At 43.0% G+C, this 22,680-nt stretch overlaps 1 protein-coding gene across 4 annotated transcripts in view; it reads right to left on the reverse strand.

The window, feature by feature from the left end:
- sik2a (salt-inducible kinase 2a) overlaps positions 1–22,680 on the reverse strand; it is a 253,352-nt gene that overhangs the window by 202,116 nt on the left and 28,556 nt on the right. For 2 of the 4 annotated variants that reach the window (XM_052040108.1, XM_052040109.1), the window contains exons 2-3: positions 21,713–21,771; positions 3,029–3,145 (exon numbers count right to left, since the gene is read on the reverse strand). In XM_052040108.1, coding sequence (XP_051896068.1) covers positions 3,029–3,070 — 42 coding nt within the window. In that variant the 5' untranslated portion in view covers positions 3,071–3,145; positions 21,713–21,771. Of the gene's footprint in view, positions 1–3,028; positions 3,146–14,624; positions 14,754–21,712; positions 21,772–22,680 lie in introns of all 4 variants that reach the window. The other 2 variants (XM_052040107.1, XM_052040106.1) reach the window with 2 other exon arrangements.

Below are 22,680 nucleotides of genomic sequence, written 5' to 3' on the forward strand. Positions count from 1 at the left end.
CTTCACAACCACAGAGTCGTGAGTTCATTGGTCCTGTTTCCAATAAGTGCCTCAGAACTGGTCCCAATGCCTGAAGAATCTGAAGCACCCCCCTCCTGCATCACGGCACAAGCCATGTTTTGATCCTCCATATCTTCCCATTTCTTTCACAAAGATTACTGCCCTAAAGTTCCAGTTCCAAACTTCCTCCCAGCTCCAGAGTCTGACTGTTAGACCACTAATCCTGTTCTCTCTATGTTGTTGATGCTGATGTACTGGACTGCTGGAACACTCACTTCCCCTAGCACAAGGTGCTCCGGTGGCTTTTACTGGTAAACAACACACTATGATGGCAGTTAATGAAAAAGCTGGTTATCCCCCTGGTTGTGGCATCTCCTTTCATGACCGTATGTATATATTTTGGTGTTCTACCTTGTGAAGTCTCTTGCTTGCTGATGCCATGGCCCGGATTGCAATCCAAGAGTTCAAGGTGTTGTCACTATTAGCAGTCGCTGAAGTTGATGACTGGTGGCAAGCAGCCTGCAGACTCCTGCACTTAGTGCCTCTTCTTTTCTGGCTGACCAGTCATTTATATTTTGAATTCTCTCTGCATATGGAGTTGCCAACCTTCACAATATATGGCTCCAGAAAACAAATCAGCCTCTCTCATGCTCCACAGTAAACACCATAGAAGATGGAACATAGAACAGTACAGCACAGAAGCAGGCCCTTTCACCCATGGCGTCTGTGCTGACCATGATGGCAATCATCTGCCTGCGCATAACGTATAACACTCCATTCTCTGCCCCTAACCCTAACCTAAATACCTCTTAAGTATTGCTCTTGTATCTGCTTCCACCACTTCCCCTGGCAGCACATTCCAGGCACATACCACTTCGTGGGAAAAAAAAACTTGCCAAGTAAATCTCCTTTAAACTTTCCCTCTCTCACCTTAAACCTATGCCCTCTGGTATTTGACATTTCCACCCTGGGAAAAAGTCAGATTATCTACCCCACCTATACCTCTCACAATTTTATATACGTCGATCAGGTCACCCCTCAGCCTCTGACAGTCCAGAGAAAACCATCCAAGTTTGTCCAGCCTCTTATACTCTAATCCAGGCAACATCCTGGTTTACCTCTTCTGCACCCTCTCCAGTGTGCCCATCTCCTTTCTGTAATGTGGCAACCAGAACTGCACACAATACTCCAAATACAGACTAACCATAGTTTCATACAGCTGCAGTATGACCCCGACTTTTATATTCAGCACCCCAACTGATGAAGGTAAGCACGTCGTAATCTTCTTTACCACCCTATCTACTTGTGTTGCCACTTTCATGGAGACATGAACTTGCACCCCAAGATCCCTCTGTACTTCAATACTCTTAGGGTGTTACCACTTAATGTATACTTTCCCCTTACATTTGCTCTCCCAAAGTGCAACACCTCACACTTGTCCAGATTAAATTCCACCTGCCATTTCTCTACACACATTCCAACTGGTCAATATCCTGCTGTATCCTTTGACAAACTTCTTCATTACATCCACAACTCTGCCAATTTTTGTGTCGTCTGCAAACTTACTAATCAAAACACCTACATTTTCATCAAATCATTTACATATATTACAAACAACAGATTCCAGGACTGATCCTCGCAGAACACCACTGATCACAGAACTCCAGGCAGAGAACACCTTTCACCACCACCCTCACTCCTATGGCCAAATCAATTTAGAATCCAATCTACCAAGTCTCCACGAATCCCATGTGCCTTGATCTTCTGCATCAGCCTACCATGAGGGACCTTGCCAAAAGCTGTACTAAAGTCCATGTAGACAACATCCACTACCTGACCCTCATTAATCATCTTTGTCATCTCCTCAAAAACCTCAATCAAGTTTGAAAGACATGACCTACCCTGCACAAAGCCATAATAGCTACGACTAGTAAGTCTGAGCTTTTCCAGGTGAGTAGATCCTGTTCCTAAGAATCTTCTCCAATAATTTTCCTACCACTGATTTAAGGCTCACTGGCCTATAATTTCCTGGTTTCCATCAAAAAGCTGTTGAGTTTAAATAGCTGGAGACAATTCCGACATACATAATTCAAAAGGACAAATGAAGGAGTACTGAAACTGAATTCACATCATGCCTTCATCCCAAGACTTATGCTGCAGTTGATGTTAATATAAGTAAGAGCAACCACTACAAACTTGCCAAATAATTGGTTGGACCAAATGAAGCTTTTTGAACATCACTTTTAAATGTTGGGAGAAGTCAAATATCCGTCAGCGACCTTCCTCAAACTTCTTCCCACTTTGTGCTCAGTTCCTCATTCTGCCTATGAAATACCTTATATATTATATTCAGTAGCAAACCAAGCAGATCAAAGTGAATGGCAGCAAAAAAAAGTAACGGGCCCAGTGTAGTATGATATGAGGATATCATTATACTCCAGGCCCAAGACTCAAATCCTTGGCACATTAACAATATCACAACCACCCTCCTTTACCAATCTGAATGCAGGACTCACAGTGAGCACAACCAGGGGGCTCCTAGTACAAAAGCCTGCCGAGCCCAATCGAAGGAAATTTGTTTGTAAAGGGGTAGAACAAGGTCAATCAAGGCCATTATTGGGAAGTACCTTTTAACATAGAATGTCATGAAAACCTCAAACTCCCTCCCCCAAAAATTGCAGTAGAAATCAGAAACTCAAACACTGAGAATGGTTGACTTTCCTTACACAAAGATATTAAAGTGTATGAAACTAAGTAAGGTAGATAAAGAAAAGACACAAATCAGCCTTAATCTGAACAAGAGGCAGAGCAGGCTCCAGTGCTGAAACACCTCCTCTTACTCCTGTGTCAGCAGGATGGAACAATTACATCTAGAGTCAGTGACAGGAAGAAACCACCTGAATTTGATCTTTCCAATTAGCATTCAACCTTCGCTTGACATCCTTTACAAAAAAAATTCTGTTGCTATAAAGCTTTATAAGGACGAAAAGGTGACCACAACAAACGGAGCTCAGTTAGATTTCATTACCTGGTAGAGTTTGATGATGTGTGGATGATCCAGCAGTTTCATTATTTGTACTTCTCTGTATATCTTCTCCAAGTTCACAGCATCCAGTTGAGACTTGTCGATGATTTTTATTGCGACCTGTTGCCCCAGTTTGAAAAGAAAGAAAAAATATGAAACGTATAAATGAAAAAGCCCTGACCATTCTGAGCTCCTGCTGTCTTGGTTGTCAAACTGTTGCTTTCACTTTCTAACTTTAAATACTTGTAAAGTTAAACTGTTCGATAAATTAACAATTCTGTTTTAAAAATATTTTTATTGATTTAATACAAGACAGAAAATGCTGGAAGCACAGAGCAGGTTATTCACCAAGTGAAAGGAAAAACAAATGAATACTTTGGACAAGATTTGTCCTCTGCTTCTCTTCCATGCATATATCGTCCAGCTGAACTTTCCATGTGACCTTCCATTTTTATTTTAAATCTCCATCACTATGTAGAATATATAGAACAGTACAGCACAGGAAAAGGCCCTCTAGTCCATGATGCCTGAGCTGACCATGATGCCAGTCTAGAGTCAGAGTATTACAGCACAGAAACAGGCCCTTCAGCCCATCTAGTCCGTGCCAAACTTAGCTTCTGCCTAGTCCCATCTACCTGCACCTAACCATATCCCTCCAAACCCCTCCCATCCATGTACCTATCCAAACTTCTCTTAAATGTTACAATTGAACTCACATCTACAACTTCTGCTGGCAGCTCGTTCCACACTCGCACCACCCTCTGAGTGAAGAAGCTCCTCCTCAGATTCCCCTTAAATATTTCACCTTTCACCCTAAACCAATCTCTAGTTCTAGTCTCACCCAACCTGAGGGGAAAAATCCTGTATGCATTCACCCTATCTCTACCCCTCAATTTTGTTTGCCTCTATAAGATCTCCCCTCATTCTCCTGCATTCCAGGGAATAAAGTTCTAACCTATTCAACCTTTCCCCATAACTCAGGTCCTCAAGTCCCAACAACATCCTTGTAAATTTTGTCTGCACTCTTTCAAGCTTATTGATATCTTTCATGTAGGTAGGTGACTGAACTGCACATAATACTCCAAATTCAGCCTCACCAATGTCTTGTACAACTTTAACATAACTCCTGTACTCAATGCCTTGACTTATGAAGACCAAAGTGCCAAAAGCTCTCTTTACGACCCTGTCTAACCTGTGACGCCACTTTCAAGGAACTATGGATCTGTATTCCCAGGTCCCTTTGTTCTACCACACACCTCAGAACCCTACCATTTACTGTGTAAGTCTTACCCTGGTTTGTCCTCCCAAAGTGCAACAATTCACACTTGTCTGCATTAAATTCCATCTGCCATTTCTCAGCACATTTTCCTAGCTGGTCAAGATCATGCTGCAAGCTTTGATAGCCTTCCTCGCTGTCCACTATGCCCCCAATCTTGGTATCACCTGCAAATTTGCTGATCCAGTTTACGACATTATCATCTAAATGATTAATACAGGTGATAAACAACAAAGGATTCAGCACCTATCCTTGTGGCACACTAGTCAAAGGCCTCCAGTCAGAGAGACAACCATCTGCTACCACTCTCTGGGTTCTCCCACTAAGCCAACGTTGAATCCAATTGGCTACTTCATCCTCAATGCCAAGCAATTTAACCTTCTGGAGCAGCCTCCCTTGCACAACTTTGTCAAAGGCCTTGCGAAAGTCCATGTAGGCAACGTCCACCACCTTTCCCTTGTCAACCTTTTCGGTAACCTCTTTGAATAGCTCTACAAGACTGGTTAGACATGACCTACCACGCACAAAGCCAAGTTGACTATCCCTAATCACCCTGTCTATCCAAATATTTATATATCCTGTCTCTTAGAATGCGTTCCAATAATTTACCCATGACTGACATCAGGTTCACCGCCTTATAATTTCCTGCCTTATTCTTAGAGCCTCTCTTGAACAAACTAATCTGAACTAATCCCATCAGTTTGCACAAAAGTCCACGTCCCTTTATTCCCTGTCTGTTCATTAGTGTGTTACCTTTCTATTACTACTTCAAAGGGAGCACACACCAAAACTAAGATGGCCAAATATTTTCTTGGGAAATCGTGGAAGGTGGAAATGATGGGGAGCCATTGAATTGTCCCTGTTGCAGTGCTGGGATGCACACTATTACAGTTAATGAACAACACCAAATCAGAATCAGTATGGACTCAAGCCATTGACAATAAAACTGAGTATTGTTATTGGTATATTATTGTCACTTGTACCAAGGTACAGTGAAAAACTTGTCTTGCAAATTGATCGTACAGGTCAATTCATTACACAGTGCAGTTACATTGAGTTAGTACAGAGTGCATTGATGTAGTACGGGTAAAAACAATAACAGTACAGAGTAAAGTGTCACAGCTACAGAGAAAGTGCAGTGCAATAAGGTGTAAGGTCACAACGAGGTAGATCATGAGTTCATAGTCCATCTCATTGTATAAGGAAACCATTCAATAGTCTTACCACAGTGGGGTAGAAGCTGTCCTTAAGTCTGGTGTTACGTGCCCTCAGGCTCCTGTATCTTTACCCAATGGAAAAGGAGAGAAGAGAGAAACTCTCCATAAGTGCAAGTCTACAGTATAATTGAACAGGCATTTGACAAAGTCCCTCATGGGAGGCTCATCCAGAAAACTGAGGTGCATGGGATCCACAGTGACTTGGCCGTTTGGATTCAGAATTGGCTTGCCCATAGAAGACAGAGGGCAGTGGTTGATGGGACTTATTCTGGCCGGAGGTCCATGACTGGTGGTGTTCCACAGGGATCTGTACAGGGACCTCTGCTGTTTGTGATATATACAAGTGACTTCGATGAAAACATGAATGGGTGGGTTAGTAAGTTTGCAGACAATACAAAGGTTGGTGGTGTTGTGGATAGCGTAGTAGATTGCCAAAGGATACAGTGGGATATTGATCAGTTGCAGATATGAGGAGAAATGGCAATGGAGCTTAATCTGGCCAAGTGTGAGGTGATGCACTTTGGCATACTAAATGTAAAGGGACAGTACACTGTTACTGGCAAGACCCTTAACAGTGTTGATGTCAGAGGGATCTTGGGGTCCAGGTCCACAGCTCCCTAAAACTGGCTGCACAAGTTGATAGGGTAGTAAAGAAGGCATATGGCATGCTTGCCCTTATTAATCGAGGTATTGAGTTCAAGAGTCAGGAAGTTATGTTGCAGTTTTATAAAACTTTGGTTAGACCACATCTGGAGTACTGCATTCAATTCTGGTTGCCCCATTAGAACATAGTCCCAAAGGACCCATATAGTGTGTAGAGTTCTGATCATGGAATAGGTTTATATCGGTCAATATATATACATGGTGTTGTGCCGACCGATATAAACCTATTCCACAATCAATCTAACCTACACAGCTCATAACCCTCCATTTTTCTTAAATCCATGTGCCTATCTAAGAGTCTTTTAAATGTCCCTATTTTATCAGCTTCTACCACATCCCCGCCAGTGCGTTCCAGGCACCCACCACTCTGTGTGTGGAAAAACCTGCTTCTGACATCTCCACTAAACTTTCCTCCTCTCACCTTAAATGGACATCCTCTCTTATTGGCCGTTGCCACCCAGGGAAAAAGGTGCTGGCTGTCCACTCCATCTATGCCATTATAGGAAGGATGTGGAGATTGTGGAAAAGGTGCAGAGGAGGTTTACTAGGATGCTACCTGGATTACAGGGCATGTGCTATGAGGAGAGGTTGGACATACTTGGGTTGTTTTGTCTGGAACATCGGAGGCTAAGGAGAGACCTGATAGAAGTTTATAAGGTTATGACGGTCATAGACAGAGAAGACAACCAGTATCTTTTTCCCAGGGTCAAAATGTCTAATACTAGAGGCTATGCATTTCAGGTGAGAGGGGTGACTTCAAAGGAGATGTACAGGGCATGTGTTTTATTTAGAAAGTACTAGGTGTCTGGAATGCACTGCCAGGGGTGATGGTGGAGGCAAATATGATAGAGGTATTCAAGAGGCTCTTAGATAGGCACAGAATGTGCAGAGAATGGAGGGGGTATGAACTTGTGTAGGCAGAAGAGACTTATTTAGTAGGTGTTTAATTACTAGTTTAATTAGTTCTGTTGCCCAGCCATTGTTGTGCTGTGTAACAGTAAATGGGACATGCACTTGTGGTTTGATTCTTACAGCAAGACAAAAGGAAGCACAGATACCAGTCTGACAAAGAAAGATTCCACACACCAACATACCCAGAAATGGACTGCACCAACCACCAACTGGATAAAAATGAGTAAAGGGCAGCGCTATCAATGGAGTCACTGCACAAATGCACCTCTGATCTTGGATTTCATTCATAGGCTGATGTACTTCCTACATTAAAACAATGACCAGAGCTCAAAAGTACTTGGCTGTTTTTAAAAGTGCTTTTACAAAAGATGCCAGCGAAAACAAGTCTCTTTGATGCCCTCCAATGCTCCCTCTATCCCTACTTCAAACAGACTGCATGAAGCCCCACTCTAATCTAGGCTCTCCATCTTTCACCTCTGACACCAACCCACACCACAGCCCTCTTTCTGGTCCAGGCTTCACCTCAGCCCATTAAGAGAGTCAGAGTAATACAGCATGGAAACAGGCCCTTCGACCCAACTCATCCATGTTGACCAAGTTGCCTAGCTGAGTTAGGCCCATTTGCCTACATTTGGCCCATATCCCTCTAAACCTTCCCTATCCATGCACCTGTCTAAATGTCTTTTAAATGTTGTTACTGTAACTGCCTCTACCACTTCCTCTGGCAGCTCATTCCATATACGCACTGCCCTCTGCGTGAAGAAACTGCCCAAGATCACTTTTAAAACTTTCCCTCTCACCTTAAACCTGTGCCCTCTAGTTTTTGATTCCCTTTCCCTGAGAAAAAGACTGTGTGCATTCACCCTATCTGTGCCCCTCATGATTTTATACACCTCAAAGGTCACCCCTCAGTCTCCTACACACCAGTGAATCAAATCCTAGCCTGCCCAACCTCTCTCTATACCTCAGGCCCTCTGGTCCTGGCAACATTCCTGTAAATCTCCTCTGCTCTCTTTACATCTAAACAACGTCCTTCCTATAAGATGATAACCAAAACTATACATAATACTTGAGGTGTAGTCTCATCAATACCTTGTGCAACTGCAACATAATGTCCCAACTTCTATACTCACTGCCCTGACTGATGACTGCCAGCGTGCCAAACACCTTCTTCACCACCCTGTCTCCTTGTGATGCCACTTTTAGGGAACCATGTACTGATACTCCTAGGTCCCTCTGTTCTACAACACACCCCAGAGCCCAATCATTCACTGTGGATGTCCTACCTTGATTTAACTTCCAAAAATGCATCACCTCATACTTATTTAGATTGAAAATATTTGTCACATATCGTAAGAGCCAGTCAAAATAGGGACTTTTGACTCTTGCAGTACAGAGGGATCAGCTCAGGGAAGCTCACAATATCTCTAGTTTCAACTATTCACTTCACTTGTATTGGGACATTTACAGCATTGTTAATAAGGCAACCTACTCTCCCAACTCAAGAAAACCAAGTAATTTGCAAGTTGACACATTCAGTATGGTAATTTTAATGAGTATATGGGAAGAATCCCAGGAGAGAGATTAGTGCTTCTCTGTAATTTGCAACTGCCCAATACAAGATTTACATTCCATTTTCATTATGTTTCATAATATACTTCACCATCTTCATAGGACTCTTGGGTTGGAATGCCTGAAACGACTTTGTACACCAAATTCTATCAGGAGAGACCATAACTAAAATCAGACCTACGTAGTGAGGAAGAACTTCAGAGGGCAAGTGAAAATCTGAAACTCTTGATCCAAAAGTGTCTGGTGATTGGAGTGGGATGGTCAACTGAAAATATCAAAACAGATATTTAAACTTTTTTTGTTAATAAATGGCATTTGGGATGTAGAACTAAAGTAGTTATAATGGAGCATAGGTCCACATCAAATCAATTGATTGATTGTTAGAATATGATCTAGTGGCCAAAAAGCCTGTGTTTTCAAGTGCAGCTTCTGCTGGCATCCACATTGATAATAAAATGATTGACAAATCTTGAGCAAGGCAGTATCGATGAGAGGTCTGAGCCTGTGGGGTATAATCATGGCACTGAGCCTGCTCCACAACTAATTACCCACACTGCCCTTTCCATTCTCTCACCTCTTTAGATTAGTCACATAGTCTGTCCAGCTAATAAAAATCACAGTTCTTTAATTTCTTATTATGTTTCCTATTATTTTCTATTATTATGCCCTAACCCTAATGGACTTCTACCACTTGAAACATTTTTGCTTTTTATGCAAATTCCTTTCTCCAAGTGTATATGTATATAATTTATGGTCTATATGTCTCTCTCCTTCCTCCTTGGCTTTTGTTCTATTCCCTTAAAAATGCTCCTCACTAGTAACATCTTCCAGCTCCGACAAGGGACCTGTATCAGAAACGATAACTCATCTAACCATTCCAGAGATATTCCAAATTTTCAGCACAAGGGTATTTTGTTCGTTCTTCACATCAGGAGAACCTCCTGCTTCCCTTTGGATTGAACTGCAGGATCATAGGCAAGCACTGAAATCATTACATTACTGGCTTTTTGTCCGTTCATTAACTGACAATGATGCTTTGTATCCAGGGTTCACTGAACCTAAAACATTTGACTCTAATTTGCTGCTCACTTCATTAATGGTAGTGTAGTGGTTAGAGTAACGCTTTACAGCGCCAGCGACCCAGGTTCAATTCCGGCCACTGTCTGTAAGGAGTTTGTACGTTCTCCCTGTGTCTGCGTGGGTTTCCTCTGGGTGCTCTGATTTCCTCCCACATTCCCAAAGATGTACGGGTTAGGAGGCTGTGGGCATGCTATGTTGGCGCCAGAAGCGTGGCAACACTTGCGGGCTGCCCCAGAACACTGTACGCAAAAGATGCATTTCACTGTGTTTCGATGTACGTGTGACTAATAAAGATATCTTAAATCTTAATGTAACCAGTGAGCAAGATCATTCAGAAGCTGTTTTATAACAATTCCAATGTTCAAAGATCTAATAGCACAACTCAAAACTGAAACTCATCTTGTTTCACGTCTCGCCACTGCTATAGACAAATACCAGTGATGTCACCATGATCCAGAGTTTTATTATTCAGGGTCACACTGAGGAACCCTACCGTGATTGGGTTTCGTAAGCTTCAACTCATCCAAAATGTTTGCTGCCCATATATCAGCTCCCATTCACACATCAACCCTGCACTCAATGATCTATATTGAGTCAATGTCCAGCAATGCTTCATTTTCAATCTTGTTTTCAAATCCTTTCATAGTCTTGCTGTTGCATATTTTAACTACCCTCATATCCCAGTACATGAATCCTAGAACACACACAAAATGCTGGAGGAACTCAGCAGGTCAGGCAGCATCTATGGAGGGAAATGAACAGTCGACGTTTCAGGTCGAGACCATCAGGATTGAAAAGGAAGAGGGCATAAGCTAGAATAAGGTGGTCAGGGGAGGAGCACAAGCTGGCAGGTGATGGGTGATTCCAGGTGAGGGGGAAAGATAGGTGGGTGGGGTGGAGGGATGCAGGGAGTTATGTAAAAAGCTGAGAAGTGATAGGTAGAAGAGGCAAAGGGCTGAAGGAGGAGGAATCCAGTAGAAGAGGACATTAGGGTGGGGGAGAGGAAAGAAAGGATGTGGGGCCACAGAAATGAGGGAAAACAAATTGGGGGGTGGGGGAAAAGAAAGGGTTGGGGGAAAGAGGGCAGGGGTTACTGGACGTTAGAGAAATCGACATTGAGGCTGTCAGGTTGGAGACTGACAAGGCAGAATATGAGGTTCTGCTCCTCCAACCTGCATCTAGCCTCAACTTAGCAGTAGAGGAGGCTGTGGATTGACATGTCAGAATGGGAGTGGGATGTGGAATTTAAGTGGCTGGCCACCAGGAGATCCTGGGTTTTGTGGTGGATGGAGCAAAGGTGCTCGACGAAGGGGTCACCCAATCTGCTTCAGGTCTCATCGATGTACAGCAGGCCACACCGGGAGCACCAGATGCAATAAATGACACCCTCGGATCCACAGGTGAAGTGGTGCCTCACCTGGAAGGACTGTCTACTATAAATCCTAGAACAGCTGCCCTCACATTTCGATTGTCCATTTACTCTGAAAACACCACACTCCGGTCACATGGTCAAATCACAAGATTTCACCAGAAAATCTGAGCCTCTGTGATTTTCTCAGTACAAAAGTCATGAAGACAGTTTCATTAAAACTTTCCACAACACAGGTTTCTTAAAAACATTTCATAAATATCCAAGGAGGTATGCTCACTGCTGGTGACTGTATAAAATTGGAAGATCTATATTTTACTAAATTAACTCAGATTTAAATGGGCAGTGGCCATGAAAATAAAAGTGGGCCATTTGTGCTTGTAAACATACAAATACTGCAACATAACATTGCACTGAGTCTCTAGTGTAGCCTTGTGATGTGGTTCATCTGGATCCTTCAAGTAAAAACAAAGCTTTGCCTTCTTTGCTTGAAACAACACAAACCAGTTAGTGATGCTCTTGCCTCAGAGGCAAAATGTTACAGGATCAATTCCCACATGGACATCTAACCCAAGGAGATGCAAGAGACTGCAGATGATGGAATCTAAAGCACAAACAATCTGCTGGAGGAACTCAGAGGGTCAACTAGCATTTGTGGGCAGGGGAAGGAACTGTCAACATTTCAGGTCGAGACTCTGGGAATTCTCCACTCCCTGTCATGATGAAGGATCTTGACCTGGAACATCAAATATTCTTTTCCCTACAGATGCCACTTGACCCACTGAGTTCCTCCAGCAGACTGTTTGTGATATCCAACCCAAGCTGTGTTTCTACCTTCCATACTGAATACTGGATTATTGGAAGTGCCATTATTTGAATGAGTTGTCAAATCAACGTCCCACCTCTTCTCTCCACTGTACATATGGTGCTATCCTGAAGAAGAGCAGAAAGTTATGCTTTGTGTCTCAAGGCCAATATTTATCTTCAACCAACAACTTATTGGATCATTATCACATTGCTCTCTGGAGGAGCTTACTGTTTCCAAATTGGCTGCCTGCTTCCTACATTACAATGACTGCATTTCAAAAGTACTTCATTAACTGTAAAGTGCTTTAGGACACGAGGTCATGAAAGGCACAATGTAAATGCAACTCTTTGTTTTCAGTTTGACAAGGAAGCTTCTGTGCAGGATGCATTTAACTCTTTGGAGCAACAGTTAGTGTGCTGACAGCATTAAGTGACTAGTAACCCAAGAAAGAGTTCTCCTGAACCCATGCGTCTCTCTGATCCCCTTCAAAATACTTCTTAAAAACATACCTCTTCTATCAAGCTTTAGATTACCTAACCTAATATCTAGGTATTGAAGTGTCATTGATAATACTTCTGTGAAGCACCTTGGGGTGGTTTACTACATAAAGGTGTTGCATACACAAGGGAATTTTGTAGCAACAGTCTGCTGGAGGAACTCAACAGGTCAAGCAGCATCTGTGGGTGAAAAGAAACTGTTGATGTTTCAGGTTGAAACCCTGCATCAGTATTTTCAGGGACCTATTCAGTCCTTCCAGGTGAGGCAAAGGTTCACATGCATCTCCTCCAATTTGACAATTTCTTTCCTCCCACAGATGCTGCTCGACCCGCTGAGTTCCTCCAGCAGATTGTTCGTTGCTGCAGATTCCAGCATCTGCCATCTCGTGTCTGCAAGGGAATTTTGTACCCTGGCTCATTCTTTGCAACCCACATATCCTGTGTGGTTTTACTTCCAGTGGCCCAAGCATTGAAGGGATCAGTTGTGTAAACGTGCTTTGTATTTTGCTTGAGTACAGAAGATTGAACAGTGAGCTGATTGAGATGATAAAAGTGCCAGATCAATAATTTCAGATAAACTATGTCTTGCCAAAGGAAAAACCTTGAGTGAAAAAAAAGCCTTAAAATAAGGGCTGAAACATTGAGGATAGACAAAGGGAGAAGACATCTGAAACTCTCATTCTAAAAAGGTCATAGATGGCAAGGCAATTGACGCTTTCAAGAGATATACAGAGTTAGAAAAAGTATCACAAAGCTAAAGTAAGACCACTGGAATTGAGGGGAGACCTGATGGAAGTTTATAAAATTACGAGAGGAATAGATATGATAGACAGTCAGAATCTATTTCCCACAGTAGAAATGTCAAATACGAGAGGACATGCATTTAAAGTGAGAGGGACTAAGTTTAAGGGAGATGTGTTGGGCAAGTTTTTTTATATATATGTACCTGTACACAGAGAGAGGTAGGTGCCTGGAACAGGCTGCCAGGGGTAATGGTGGAGGCAGATACAATAGTGGCATTCAAAAGGCTTTTAGGTAGACACATGAATATACAGGGAATGGAGGGATATATACCAGGCAGAAGAGATTTAGTTTATTTTGGCATCATGTTCAGCACAGACGTCTTGGGCCAAAGGGATTGTTCCTGTGCTGTACTGTTCTATGTTCTAATCCTTGTAATCAAAAAGCAAAGATTGGCAATGCTTTATTTAACCAGATTGCTTGTCGAGGAAATACTGAGCTGTTTCTTCAGATTCCCTGACTGAAGTACTCATTTATACATTCCTTCTCAAGGTGACAATTGTATTCCCTACCTGAGCACTAAGTTCACTCCATGAAATAATCATCAAATTCAGTAGGTCTTAACCTCTTTAATAAACTTCCAGAGAAAACAAAATTCTATCATGTTAAGTAGGAAAGTTGCCATGTGCTGGATATGGAGGCTGGTAGTGTAAAAGGTGAGGACTGGGGAACTCTCTCTCTGTTCTGTTTGGAGAGGTAGAGTGTGAGCAGAAGTTCAGGAAACAAAGAGCTGCATCAACTACAGTAGCAGGGCAGCCACGGTTCCTGAAAAAGGGGGACATTTCAGATGTCCTGGAATGGCAGGCCTCGCCTTGGGAGCAGATGCAGCAGAGACTGAATCTGGAAGAAAGGTATGGCATTCTCACAAGAGCCAGGGTGTAAAGAGGTGTCGTCTCTGTGGGAGTTAGTAGGTTTATAGTAAATGTCAGTGGATAGTTTGTCTCCTGAGATGGAGACAGAGAGATCCAGAAAAAAAGGTCACAAGTGTCAGAAATGATTCAAGTGAAATTGAGAGGACCCTCTTCACCCACCAGATCCCCTCCCTTCATCTTTCCCATTATATATCACGTTCCAACACCTGTAGCTTTTGTGGCACCACTTATCACCCTCTAGCTTCTGACTCCACCTTCACCCTTCCCCTGCACAACCATCCCGGCTCCATCTGCCTTTTTTCCCCCCTTGTCTGCGTCCATCTCCCAATTACAGCCCTTCTCCTCCCCCACCTGGCTGCTTCTGCCCATCGTCCCCTACCCCTCCATGATCAAACTATCACTTACCAGCCTCTGCTTCACCCCTCCTCTTCTCTTAACACTGGCTACCTTCCCTCTCCACTCTCAGTCCTGATGCAGGATCTCAACCCAAAACATGAACAATTCCTCCCCACCCCAACAAACACTGCTCAACCTGCTGACTTCCTCCAGTAGTTTGTTTTTGTTCCAGATTCCAGTGTCTGCTGTGTCTTGTGTCTCCATATTTTCCATGTCTGCTTCCCCACATACAATGCTGTAACTTTTGGGACCCAACTTCCTAGAGCTGTCCAAACAAGAGAAGCATTAGGAGCACCAGAATGTGGGAATGGTACATTGGAAATGTGTGCTTAAATACACAGTGATGTACAATATACATCAATACAGGGCACATTCTTTAACTGTGATTTTAAATGGTTGCTGTTCCTAATGAGTGGCATTTGGCATGTCTTCCTTCACCCCAGAGACCTCATTACACAAGCAATGCATTCCTTCAGCAATACAATTTAATTGTAAAATCTTTCTAGGATCTATTCCAACAAGAAGAAACATTCATTTCATTTCATTTTAAGGGTTGTTCAGAGAAAAAGTCTTTGTAACAGTCATTCATGCTTTTGAAAATAAATGGGTGAATTCCTTCACCTCTTGTTATTCCAGCCTTAAGTGGCAGCTCTCATGATTTGCAGGAATGTTTGAAAAGAATTCCATATACAATGTGAGCAAGCTCAGGTTTGGAAAAATAAATACAATACAAATGGATCGTGTTACAGGACCCAACCACAGCTCTGAAAGTTTTCTAGGAAACAAAAAATAATTGGTTCTTGCTTTGCCTAAAGGAAACAAAAAAGGCCAATTCTTCAAGGTGCCTGCAGCCAATTCAGGTTCAGATCCAACTTCTTGTCAAGTTAGATGGGCAATCACATTTATGAATTTATGCAATTCAACAAGTAAACTCTAAATACACAATGTCTTCTGTTAAAATCAATGCTTATCACATCAAGAAAGTCCCCTCTTCCCAAACTGGTTTCCTTCATTAAAATGTGAATGATATAGATGTCAGGGCACAAAATGCAAAAATAGAGAGAGTCATAGAGAGATATAGCACAGAACCAGGTCTTTCAGTCCACTGAGTCTGTGCCAACCAGCACACTAATCTTACCATACCCTAGTTTATTCCCCCCATATAAGAGCACAAGGTCACTAGGGAGAGAATAGGGCCCCTTAAGGATCAGTGTGGTCATCTACAAGTGAAGCCACAGGAGATGGGCAAGGTCTTAAATGAATATATCTGTATTTACCATGGAGAAGGTCATGAAAGCTAGGGAATTCAGGGAAGAGGATAGTGACATCTTTGAACATATCCACATTACAAAAGAGGTGGTGCTGGCAGTCTTAAAGCACATAAAAGTGGATAAATCCCCAGAGCCCGACCAAGTGCATCCTAGGACATTGTGGGAAGGGAGGGAAGAAATTGCCAAGGCCCTGGCTAGGTACTTGTGTCATCATTAGCTATGGGTAGGATACTGGGAAACTGGAGAGTGGCTAACATTGAGCCTTTCTTGAACAGAGTTGCAAGGACAAGCCAGGGAATCACAGGACGGTGCAACTAGCATCAGTGGTGAGAGGGTCACTAGAGGGGATTCTGAGGGACATGATCTATCTGCTTTTGGAAAGGCAAGCACTGATTAGGGATAGTCAACATGGCTTTGTGTGTGGGAAATCGTGTCTCACAAATTTGAGTTTTTGAAAGGGTAACCAAGCAGATCAATGATGGCAGGGCAGATGTTGTCTACATGGATTTTAGCAAAGTCTTTGACAAGGTCCCGCATGGTAGTCTGGTCTGAAAGGTTAGAACACATGAGATCCAGGGTGAGCTAGCCAAATGCATACAAAATTGGCTTGGTGGTAGCAGTCAGACGGTGGTAGTAGAGGGTTGTTTTTCAGACTGGAGGCCTGTGACCAGTGGTTGCCACAGGAATTGTTGCTGGGTCCTCTGTTGCTTATCATCTATATTAACAATGTGTATGAGAATGTAGGCGGCATGGTTAGTAAGTTTGCAGATGACACCATAGTTGGTGGTATAGTGGACATTGAAGAAGGATATCAAAGATTACAACAGGACCTAGATCAACTGGGAAAGTGTGCAAAGGAGTGACAGATAGAGTTTAACTCAGACAAGTGCAAAGTGTTGCATTTTGATAAGTTAACTCGGGGTAGGACTTGCATGGTAAATGGCAGGGCCCAGACTGAGGGGGTACAAGTACATAGTTCCCTGAAAGTGACGATATAGTTAAAGAGGGTGGTAAAAAAGGCATTTGACGTACTTGCCTTCATTGGTCAGGGAATTGAGTACAAGAGCTGGGATGTCATGTTAAAAATGTACAAGATGTTGGTGAGACTGCACTTGGAGTGTTGTGTGCAGTTCTGGTCAACTAGCTGTAGGAAGAATGTCATTAAGCTGGAAAGGGTGCAGAACCGATTCAAAAGGATGTTATCAGGTCTGAAGGGCTTGAGTTATGAGGAGAGACTGGATAGGCTGGAGCTTTCTTTCCCTGGAGCGTAGGAGGCTGAGGAGTGACCTTATAGAGGTTTATAAAATCATAGAAAATAGAACAACACAGCACAGGAACAGGCCCTTCGGCCCACGATGTTGTGCCCAACTAATTAAGCTACTGACACTTAATCCCTTCTGCCTGCACATGGTCCATATCCCTCCATTCTCTGCATATTCGTGTGCCTAAGAACCTCTTAAATGCCTTTATTATATTTGTCTCCACTACCACCCCTGGCAGTGCATTCCAGGCACCAGCTATTCTGTGTAAAAAAAACTTGCCCCCCACAACTACTTTGAACCTACCCCCTCTCACCTTACATGTATACCCTCAAGTATTAGACATTTTGACCCTGGAAAAAGATACCAGCTGTCTATCTATGCCTTTCATCATTTTATAAACTTCTGTCAGGTCTCCCCTCAGTCTCCGCCGCTCCAGAGAAAATAACCTAAATCTGTCCAACCTCTCCTTATAGCATATGCCCTCTAATCCAGGCAGCATCCTGGTAAACCTCTTCTGCACCCTCTCCAAAACCTCCACATCGTTCCTATAATAGAAAGGCCAGAAATGAATGCAACACTCCAGATGCGGCCTAACCAGAGTTTTATAAAGCTTCAACGTAACTTCCTGATTCTTGAACCCAATGCCTCAACTAATAGGCAAGCTTGCCATACGCCTTCTTTACCATCCTATCAACTTATGCAGCTACTTTCAGAGAGCTATGGACTTGGACCCCAAGATCCCTCTACATCAACGCTGTTAAGGGTCCTGCCATTAACAGTGATCTTTCCCTTCACATTTGATCTCCCAAAGTGCAACACCTCACACTTGACCAGATGAAATTCCATCTGCCATTCGTCCGCCCCATCTGCAACTGACCTATATTCCACTGTATCCTTTGGCAACCTTCTACACTATCCATAATGCCACCAATCTTTGTGTCATCAGCAAACTTACTAACCCACCCATCCATGTTTTCATCTAGGTCATTTATATACATCACAAACTGCAGAAGTCCCAGTACAGATCTCTGTGAAACATCACTAGTCACAGACCTCCAGCAAGAATAAGACCCATCGACCACTACCCACTGTCTTCTATGGGCAAGCCAATTCTGAATCAAAATGGCCAAGTCACTGTGGATCACATGCATCTTAATCTTCTGGATGAAGATTACCTTGTCAAAAGCCTTACTAAAATCCATGTAGACAATATTCACAGCTCTACCTTCATCAATCACCCTCGTTACCTCCTCAAAAAACTCAATCAAGTTAGTAAGACATGACCTGCGCCACACAAGGCCATGCTGACTGTCCCTATGTAAGCCATGCATTTCCAAATTCTCATCAATCCTATCCCTAAGAATCCTCTCCAATAGCTTCTCTCCCTCTGACATGAGACACACTGACTTATAATTTCCAGTATTATCCCTATTTCCCTTCTTGAACAAAGGAGATCAAGAGGGGCACACATCAGGTCACAGTCTTTTTCCTAAGGTAGGAGAGTCTAAAACTAGAGGGCATAGATTTAAGGTGAGAGGAGAAATATTTTAAGGGGACCTGAAAGGCAACTTTTTCCACACAGAGGGTGGTGGGTATGTAGAATGAACTACCAGAGGAAGGGGTAGAGGTGGGTACAATGTTCAAAAGATATTTGGACAGGTATATGGAGAGAAAAGGGTGGAGGGATATGGGCCAAATGCAGGCAAATGGGACCTCCAGGAAGACATCTTGGTTGGCATGCCCACATTGGGCCAAAGGGCCCCTTTCCGTGCTGTATAACTCTATAACCAATAGTGCAAGCATACTGGGAAGTGAAACCAAGGTAGGATTTGTACAGTGAATGGTCAGACCCTGGGGACTGCTGTAGAATAGAGGAATCTAGGAGTACAAGTACATTGTTCGCTGAAAGCGGCATCATAGGGAGACGGTGGCGGAGAAGGCATTTGGCACACTGGCCTTCATCAGTCAGGGCATTAAGCACAAGAGTTGGGATGTTATGTTGCAGTTGTACAAGATATCGGTGAGTCTGTACTTGGCGTATTGTGCACAGTTTTGGTAGCCTTGTTATAGGAAAGACATCATTAAACAAGAAAGAGTGGAGAGAAGATTTACAAAGGTGCTGCCAGGACTCGGAGGACCTGAGTTATAGGGAGAGGTTGGGCAGGCCAGAACTTTATTCCTCATAACACAGGAGATTGAGCAGTGACCTTAGAGGTGTGTACAATCATGAGGGGAATAGATAGGGTGAATGCACATCGCCTTTTTTCCCCAGGGAAGGGGAACTAAAGACTAGAGGACATAGGTTTAGGGTGAGAGGTGAAAAACTTAAAAGGGACCAGAGGGGAAACTTTTCATGCAGAGGGTGGTGCATATATGGAATGAGCTGCCAGAGAAAGTGGTTGAGGCAGGTACAATAACAAACATTTGGATAAGTACATGGATAGTTGGGGTTTAGAGGGTTATGGGCCAAATGCAGGCAAGTGGGATTAGTTTGGTGGGCACCAAGGTTGGCAATGGACAAGCTGAGCTGTGTTGCTATGCTGTTCTATGAGTCAAGGACATCACCTCCGGCAGTAAACCCCTCACTCTGCACACCACCCCCCCTCCTCCTCCTCTTCCACCCCCCCCCCCCCCTTCTACCTACCTACTTTCACATCTTTGGAAGGAAACCAGAATACCCAGGAGAAACTTATGCAGTAACAGGATGAACATGCAAGCTCCACATAGCGAGCAGTGGAAGTCAAGATAAAAACTGAGAAAGCTCTACTAGCTTCACGACTGTGCTGCCCCTATTTGCCAATGAAAAATAAAATTCCTGACATTGAATCCTGCTACATTTCTATTTCAGCACCTCAAACCAGCCTGATACTAAACCAAAAGTTGGTATCATTTAACCCTTTTCTAATTACACCATCATCCCTTTGCTGTCCTGGTGAATTTGACAATATGGGACGCAATCCCTGAAGAGTTCTCAACTTACAAAGCAATCATCTATAGGAAATGTGGGCTAAAACCAGGCAATAAACTATACCTGTACAAGCACAGATTTATCTCTATGTCTGACATGTATGAATAGCATAGTAGCGGCACAAGTGTTGACTGGGCTTCACACACAATTCATTCTTCAATCACTACAGAACGCTTTATTCAGCTCCCAGGCTTGGTCACATGGGAACCATGTCTTTAATGGCTATCAGATCATACCCATTTGATTTTATTTGTGGCATCCATTTGTCATAATATGGATGCTGTGTGCATTCAGATAAATTTTGTCATATGTTCCCTATTTTGACCCTATTTTCAGATGCACTTTCTTGTTTGTACCCTTTGTCCCACCTGAAACACTTTATCATTGTCCATATTGCTATCCTGAACTATCATCTTGCCTTTCATCCTTTACTTTCTAATCTTACCTCACCTTAACACTACAACTCTACCCCACTCCAGTCCCCTTTTAGGGTTTTCATTTGAAGTGCACTGCCTAAAAGGGTGGCAGAAATGGAACTAATCAGTACTTTCAAAAGGGATTTGTTTGGATAGAGGGAGAATAATTTGCAGAGCCATAGAGAAAGACCAAGAGAATGGGGCGGACAGGATTCCTCTACCAGGAGACAGCACATTCTAGATGAGCAGAAGGACCTCCTCCTATGCTGTAACAATTCTATGGTTCCTCCTCCCTGACAAATATTTTCATACACTGCATTTCAATCTCTGCTTTAAAAAAAATCTTACACAACCAACTCACCTTGACTATATAAAAAATTGAGTGACACATATGTACTCACACAGGAAATGAAGGGTCAGCTGGAATAAGTTATACATGGAAGACAGATGTCAAACTTCAAATATACCATTTCAAAGCAGCAGAAATGTTTAAACAGAGAAAGAAAAATTATTGGTGATTGTTTTGGTCTTATTCGGAGCCTACAAGCAATCACCAATTTACTTTGTTCAACGGCAATTCAGATCCAACTGGCCTGTATTTTGACAATTAGACCTCATGGTCTAAAACAGGTCAGGTAGAATGCAGTTGGGCCTCAGCACTATGGGCTTTTACCACAACATTTAAGTTGATGAAGCCATAGTAGATCTGAACATGGACAATAATCCCAGAAGTCATCAGAATAAAAAAAAATAAGTACTTATTCCAATCCAAAATTCAAGGAGTCTGAACCTGTAGGAAATGCCAGTAAACGCCCCAGATTTTATGACATACTCCACATATTACTTATAAATTACATTTTTCATTCCTCAAGCTATGTTCATAACATGAATCCCCAACAAGAGGACTCTGCCAGGTTCCCTTTCAAAGTGTCCATGGACAATCATAATAGATATCTTTTTTGTAAATTTTCTTCCTCTCATTGGAAGATGTAGCAACTTGAATCATAGATCATGAATATGTACATGAAGAACCCCAAATGGAAAATTGCATGTAACAAATTCAACCACAAAGAAAATGGCACTGCTCAGTAATACAGGAGACAGTAATACTCATTGCACTAGCAATCATGCTCAACAATACAGGGGACATTAATAATCAGGACACAAGTTGCACAGTTCAATAATACAGGGTACAGTAATACAGCAGTACAGGGTAAGCACTCCCATCTACTGTGAGGAAGTGCTTTGAGAGGTTGGTCACGGCAAGAATTAACTCCTGCCTGAGCAAGGACCTGGAATTTGCCTACCACCACAACAGGTCTACAGCTGACGCAATCTCACTGGCTCTCCACTCAGCTTTGGACACCTAGACAACAGCAAAATATAAATCAGGCTGATGTTTATCAATTACAGCTCAGCATTCAACACCATCATCCGCTCAATACTAATCAATAAGCTTCAAAACCTGGACCTCTGTACCACCCTCTGCAACTGGATCCTCAACTTCCTTATCGGGAGACCACAGTCAGAGCGGATCGGTAGTAATATCTCCTCCTCGTTGACAATTAACACAGGTGCACCTCAAGGATGTGTGCTTAGTTCACTGCTCTACTCTCTCTACACTCATGACTGTACAGCTAGGCACAGCTCAAACGCCATCTGTAAATTCAATAACACCACTATTGTTGGCAGAATCTCAGATGGCGATGAGGAGGCACACAGGAGTGAGATAGATCAGCTGGTTGAGTGGTGTCGCAACAACAACTTGTATTCAACATCAACAAAACCAAGGAATTGATTGTGAACTTCAGGAAGGGGAGATCGGGATAACACACACCAGTCTTCATTGAGGGGTCAGCAGAGGAAAGGGTGAGCAGCTTCAAGTTCCTGGGCAGCAACATCTCAGAGGATCTATCTTAAGCCCAACACATTGATGCAAGCATGAAGGCGGCACACCAGCAGTTCTACTTCATTAGGAGCTTGAGGAGATTTGGTCTGTCACCAAAGACTCTTGCAAATTTCCACACATGTACAGTGGAGAGCATTCTGACTGGTTGCATCACTGCCTGGTATGGAGGCTCCAATGTGCAGGATTGAAAGAGGCTGCAGAGGGTTGTAGACTCAGCCAGCTCCATCATGGGCACAACCCTCCCCGTCATTGAGGACATCTTCAAGAGGCAGTGCCTCAAGGAGGCAGCATCCATCATTAAGAACCCTCACCACCCAGGACATGCCTTCTTCACATTACTACCATCAGGGAGGAGGTACAGGAGCC

Source organism: Pristis pectinata, chromosome 27 (assembly GCF_009764475.1).
Source record: "Pristis pectinata isolate sPriPec2 chromosome 27, sPriPec2.1.pri, whole genome shotgun sequence".
In the NCBI taxonomy this organism is placed as follows: domain Eukaryota; kingdom Metazoa; phylum Chordata; class Chondrichthyes; order Rhinopristiformes; family Pristidae; genus Pristis; species Pristis pectinata.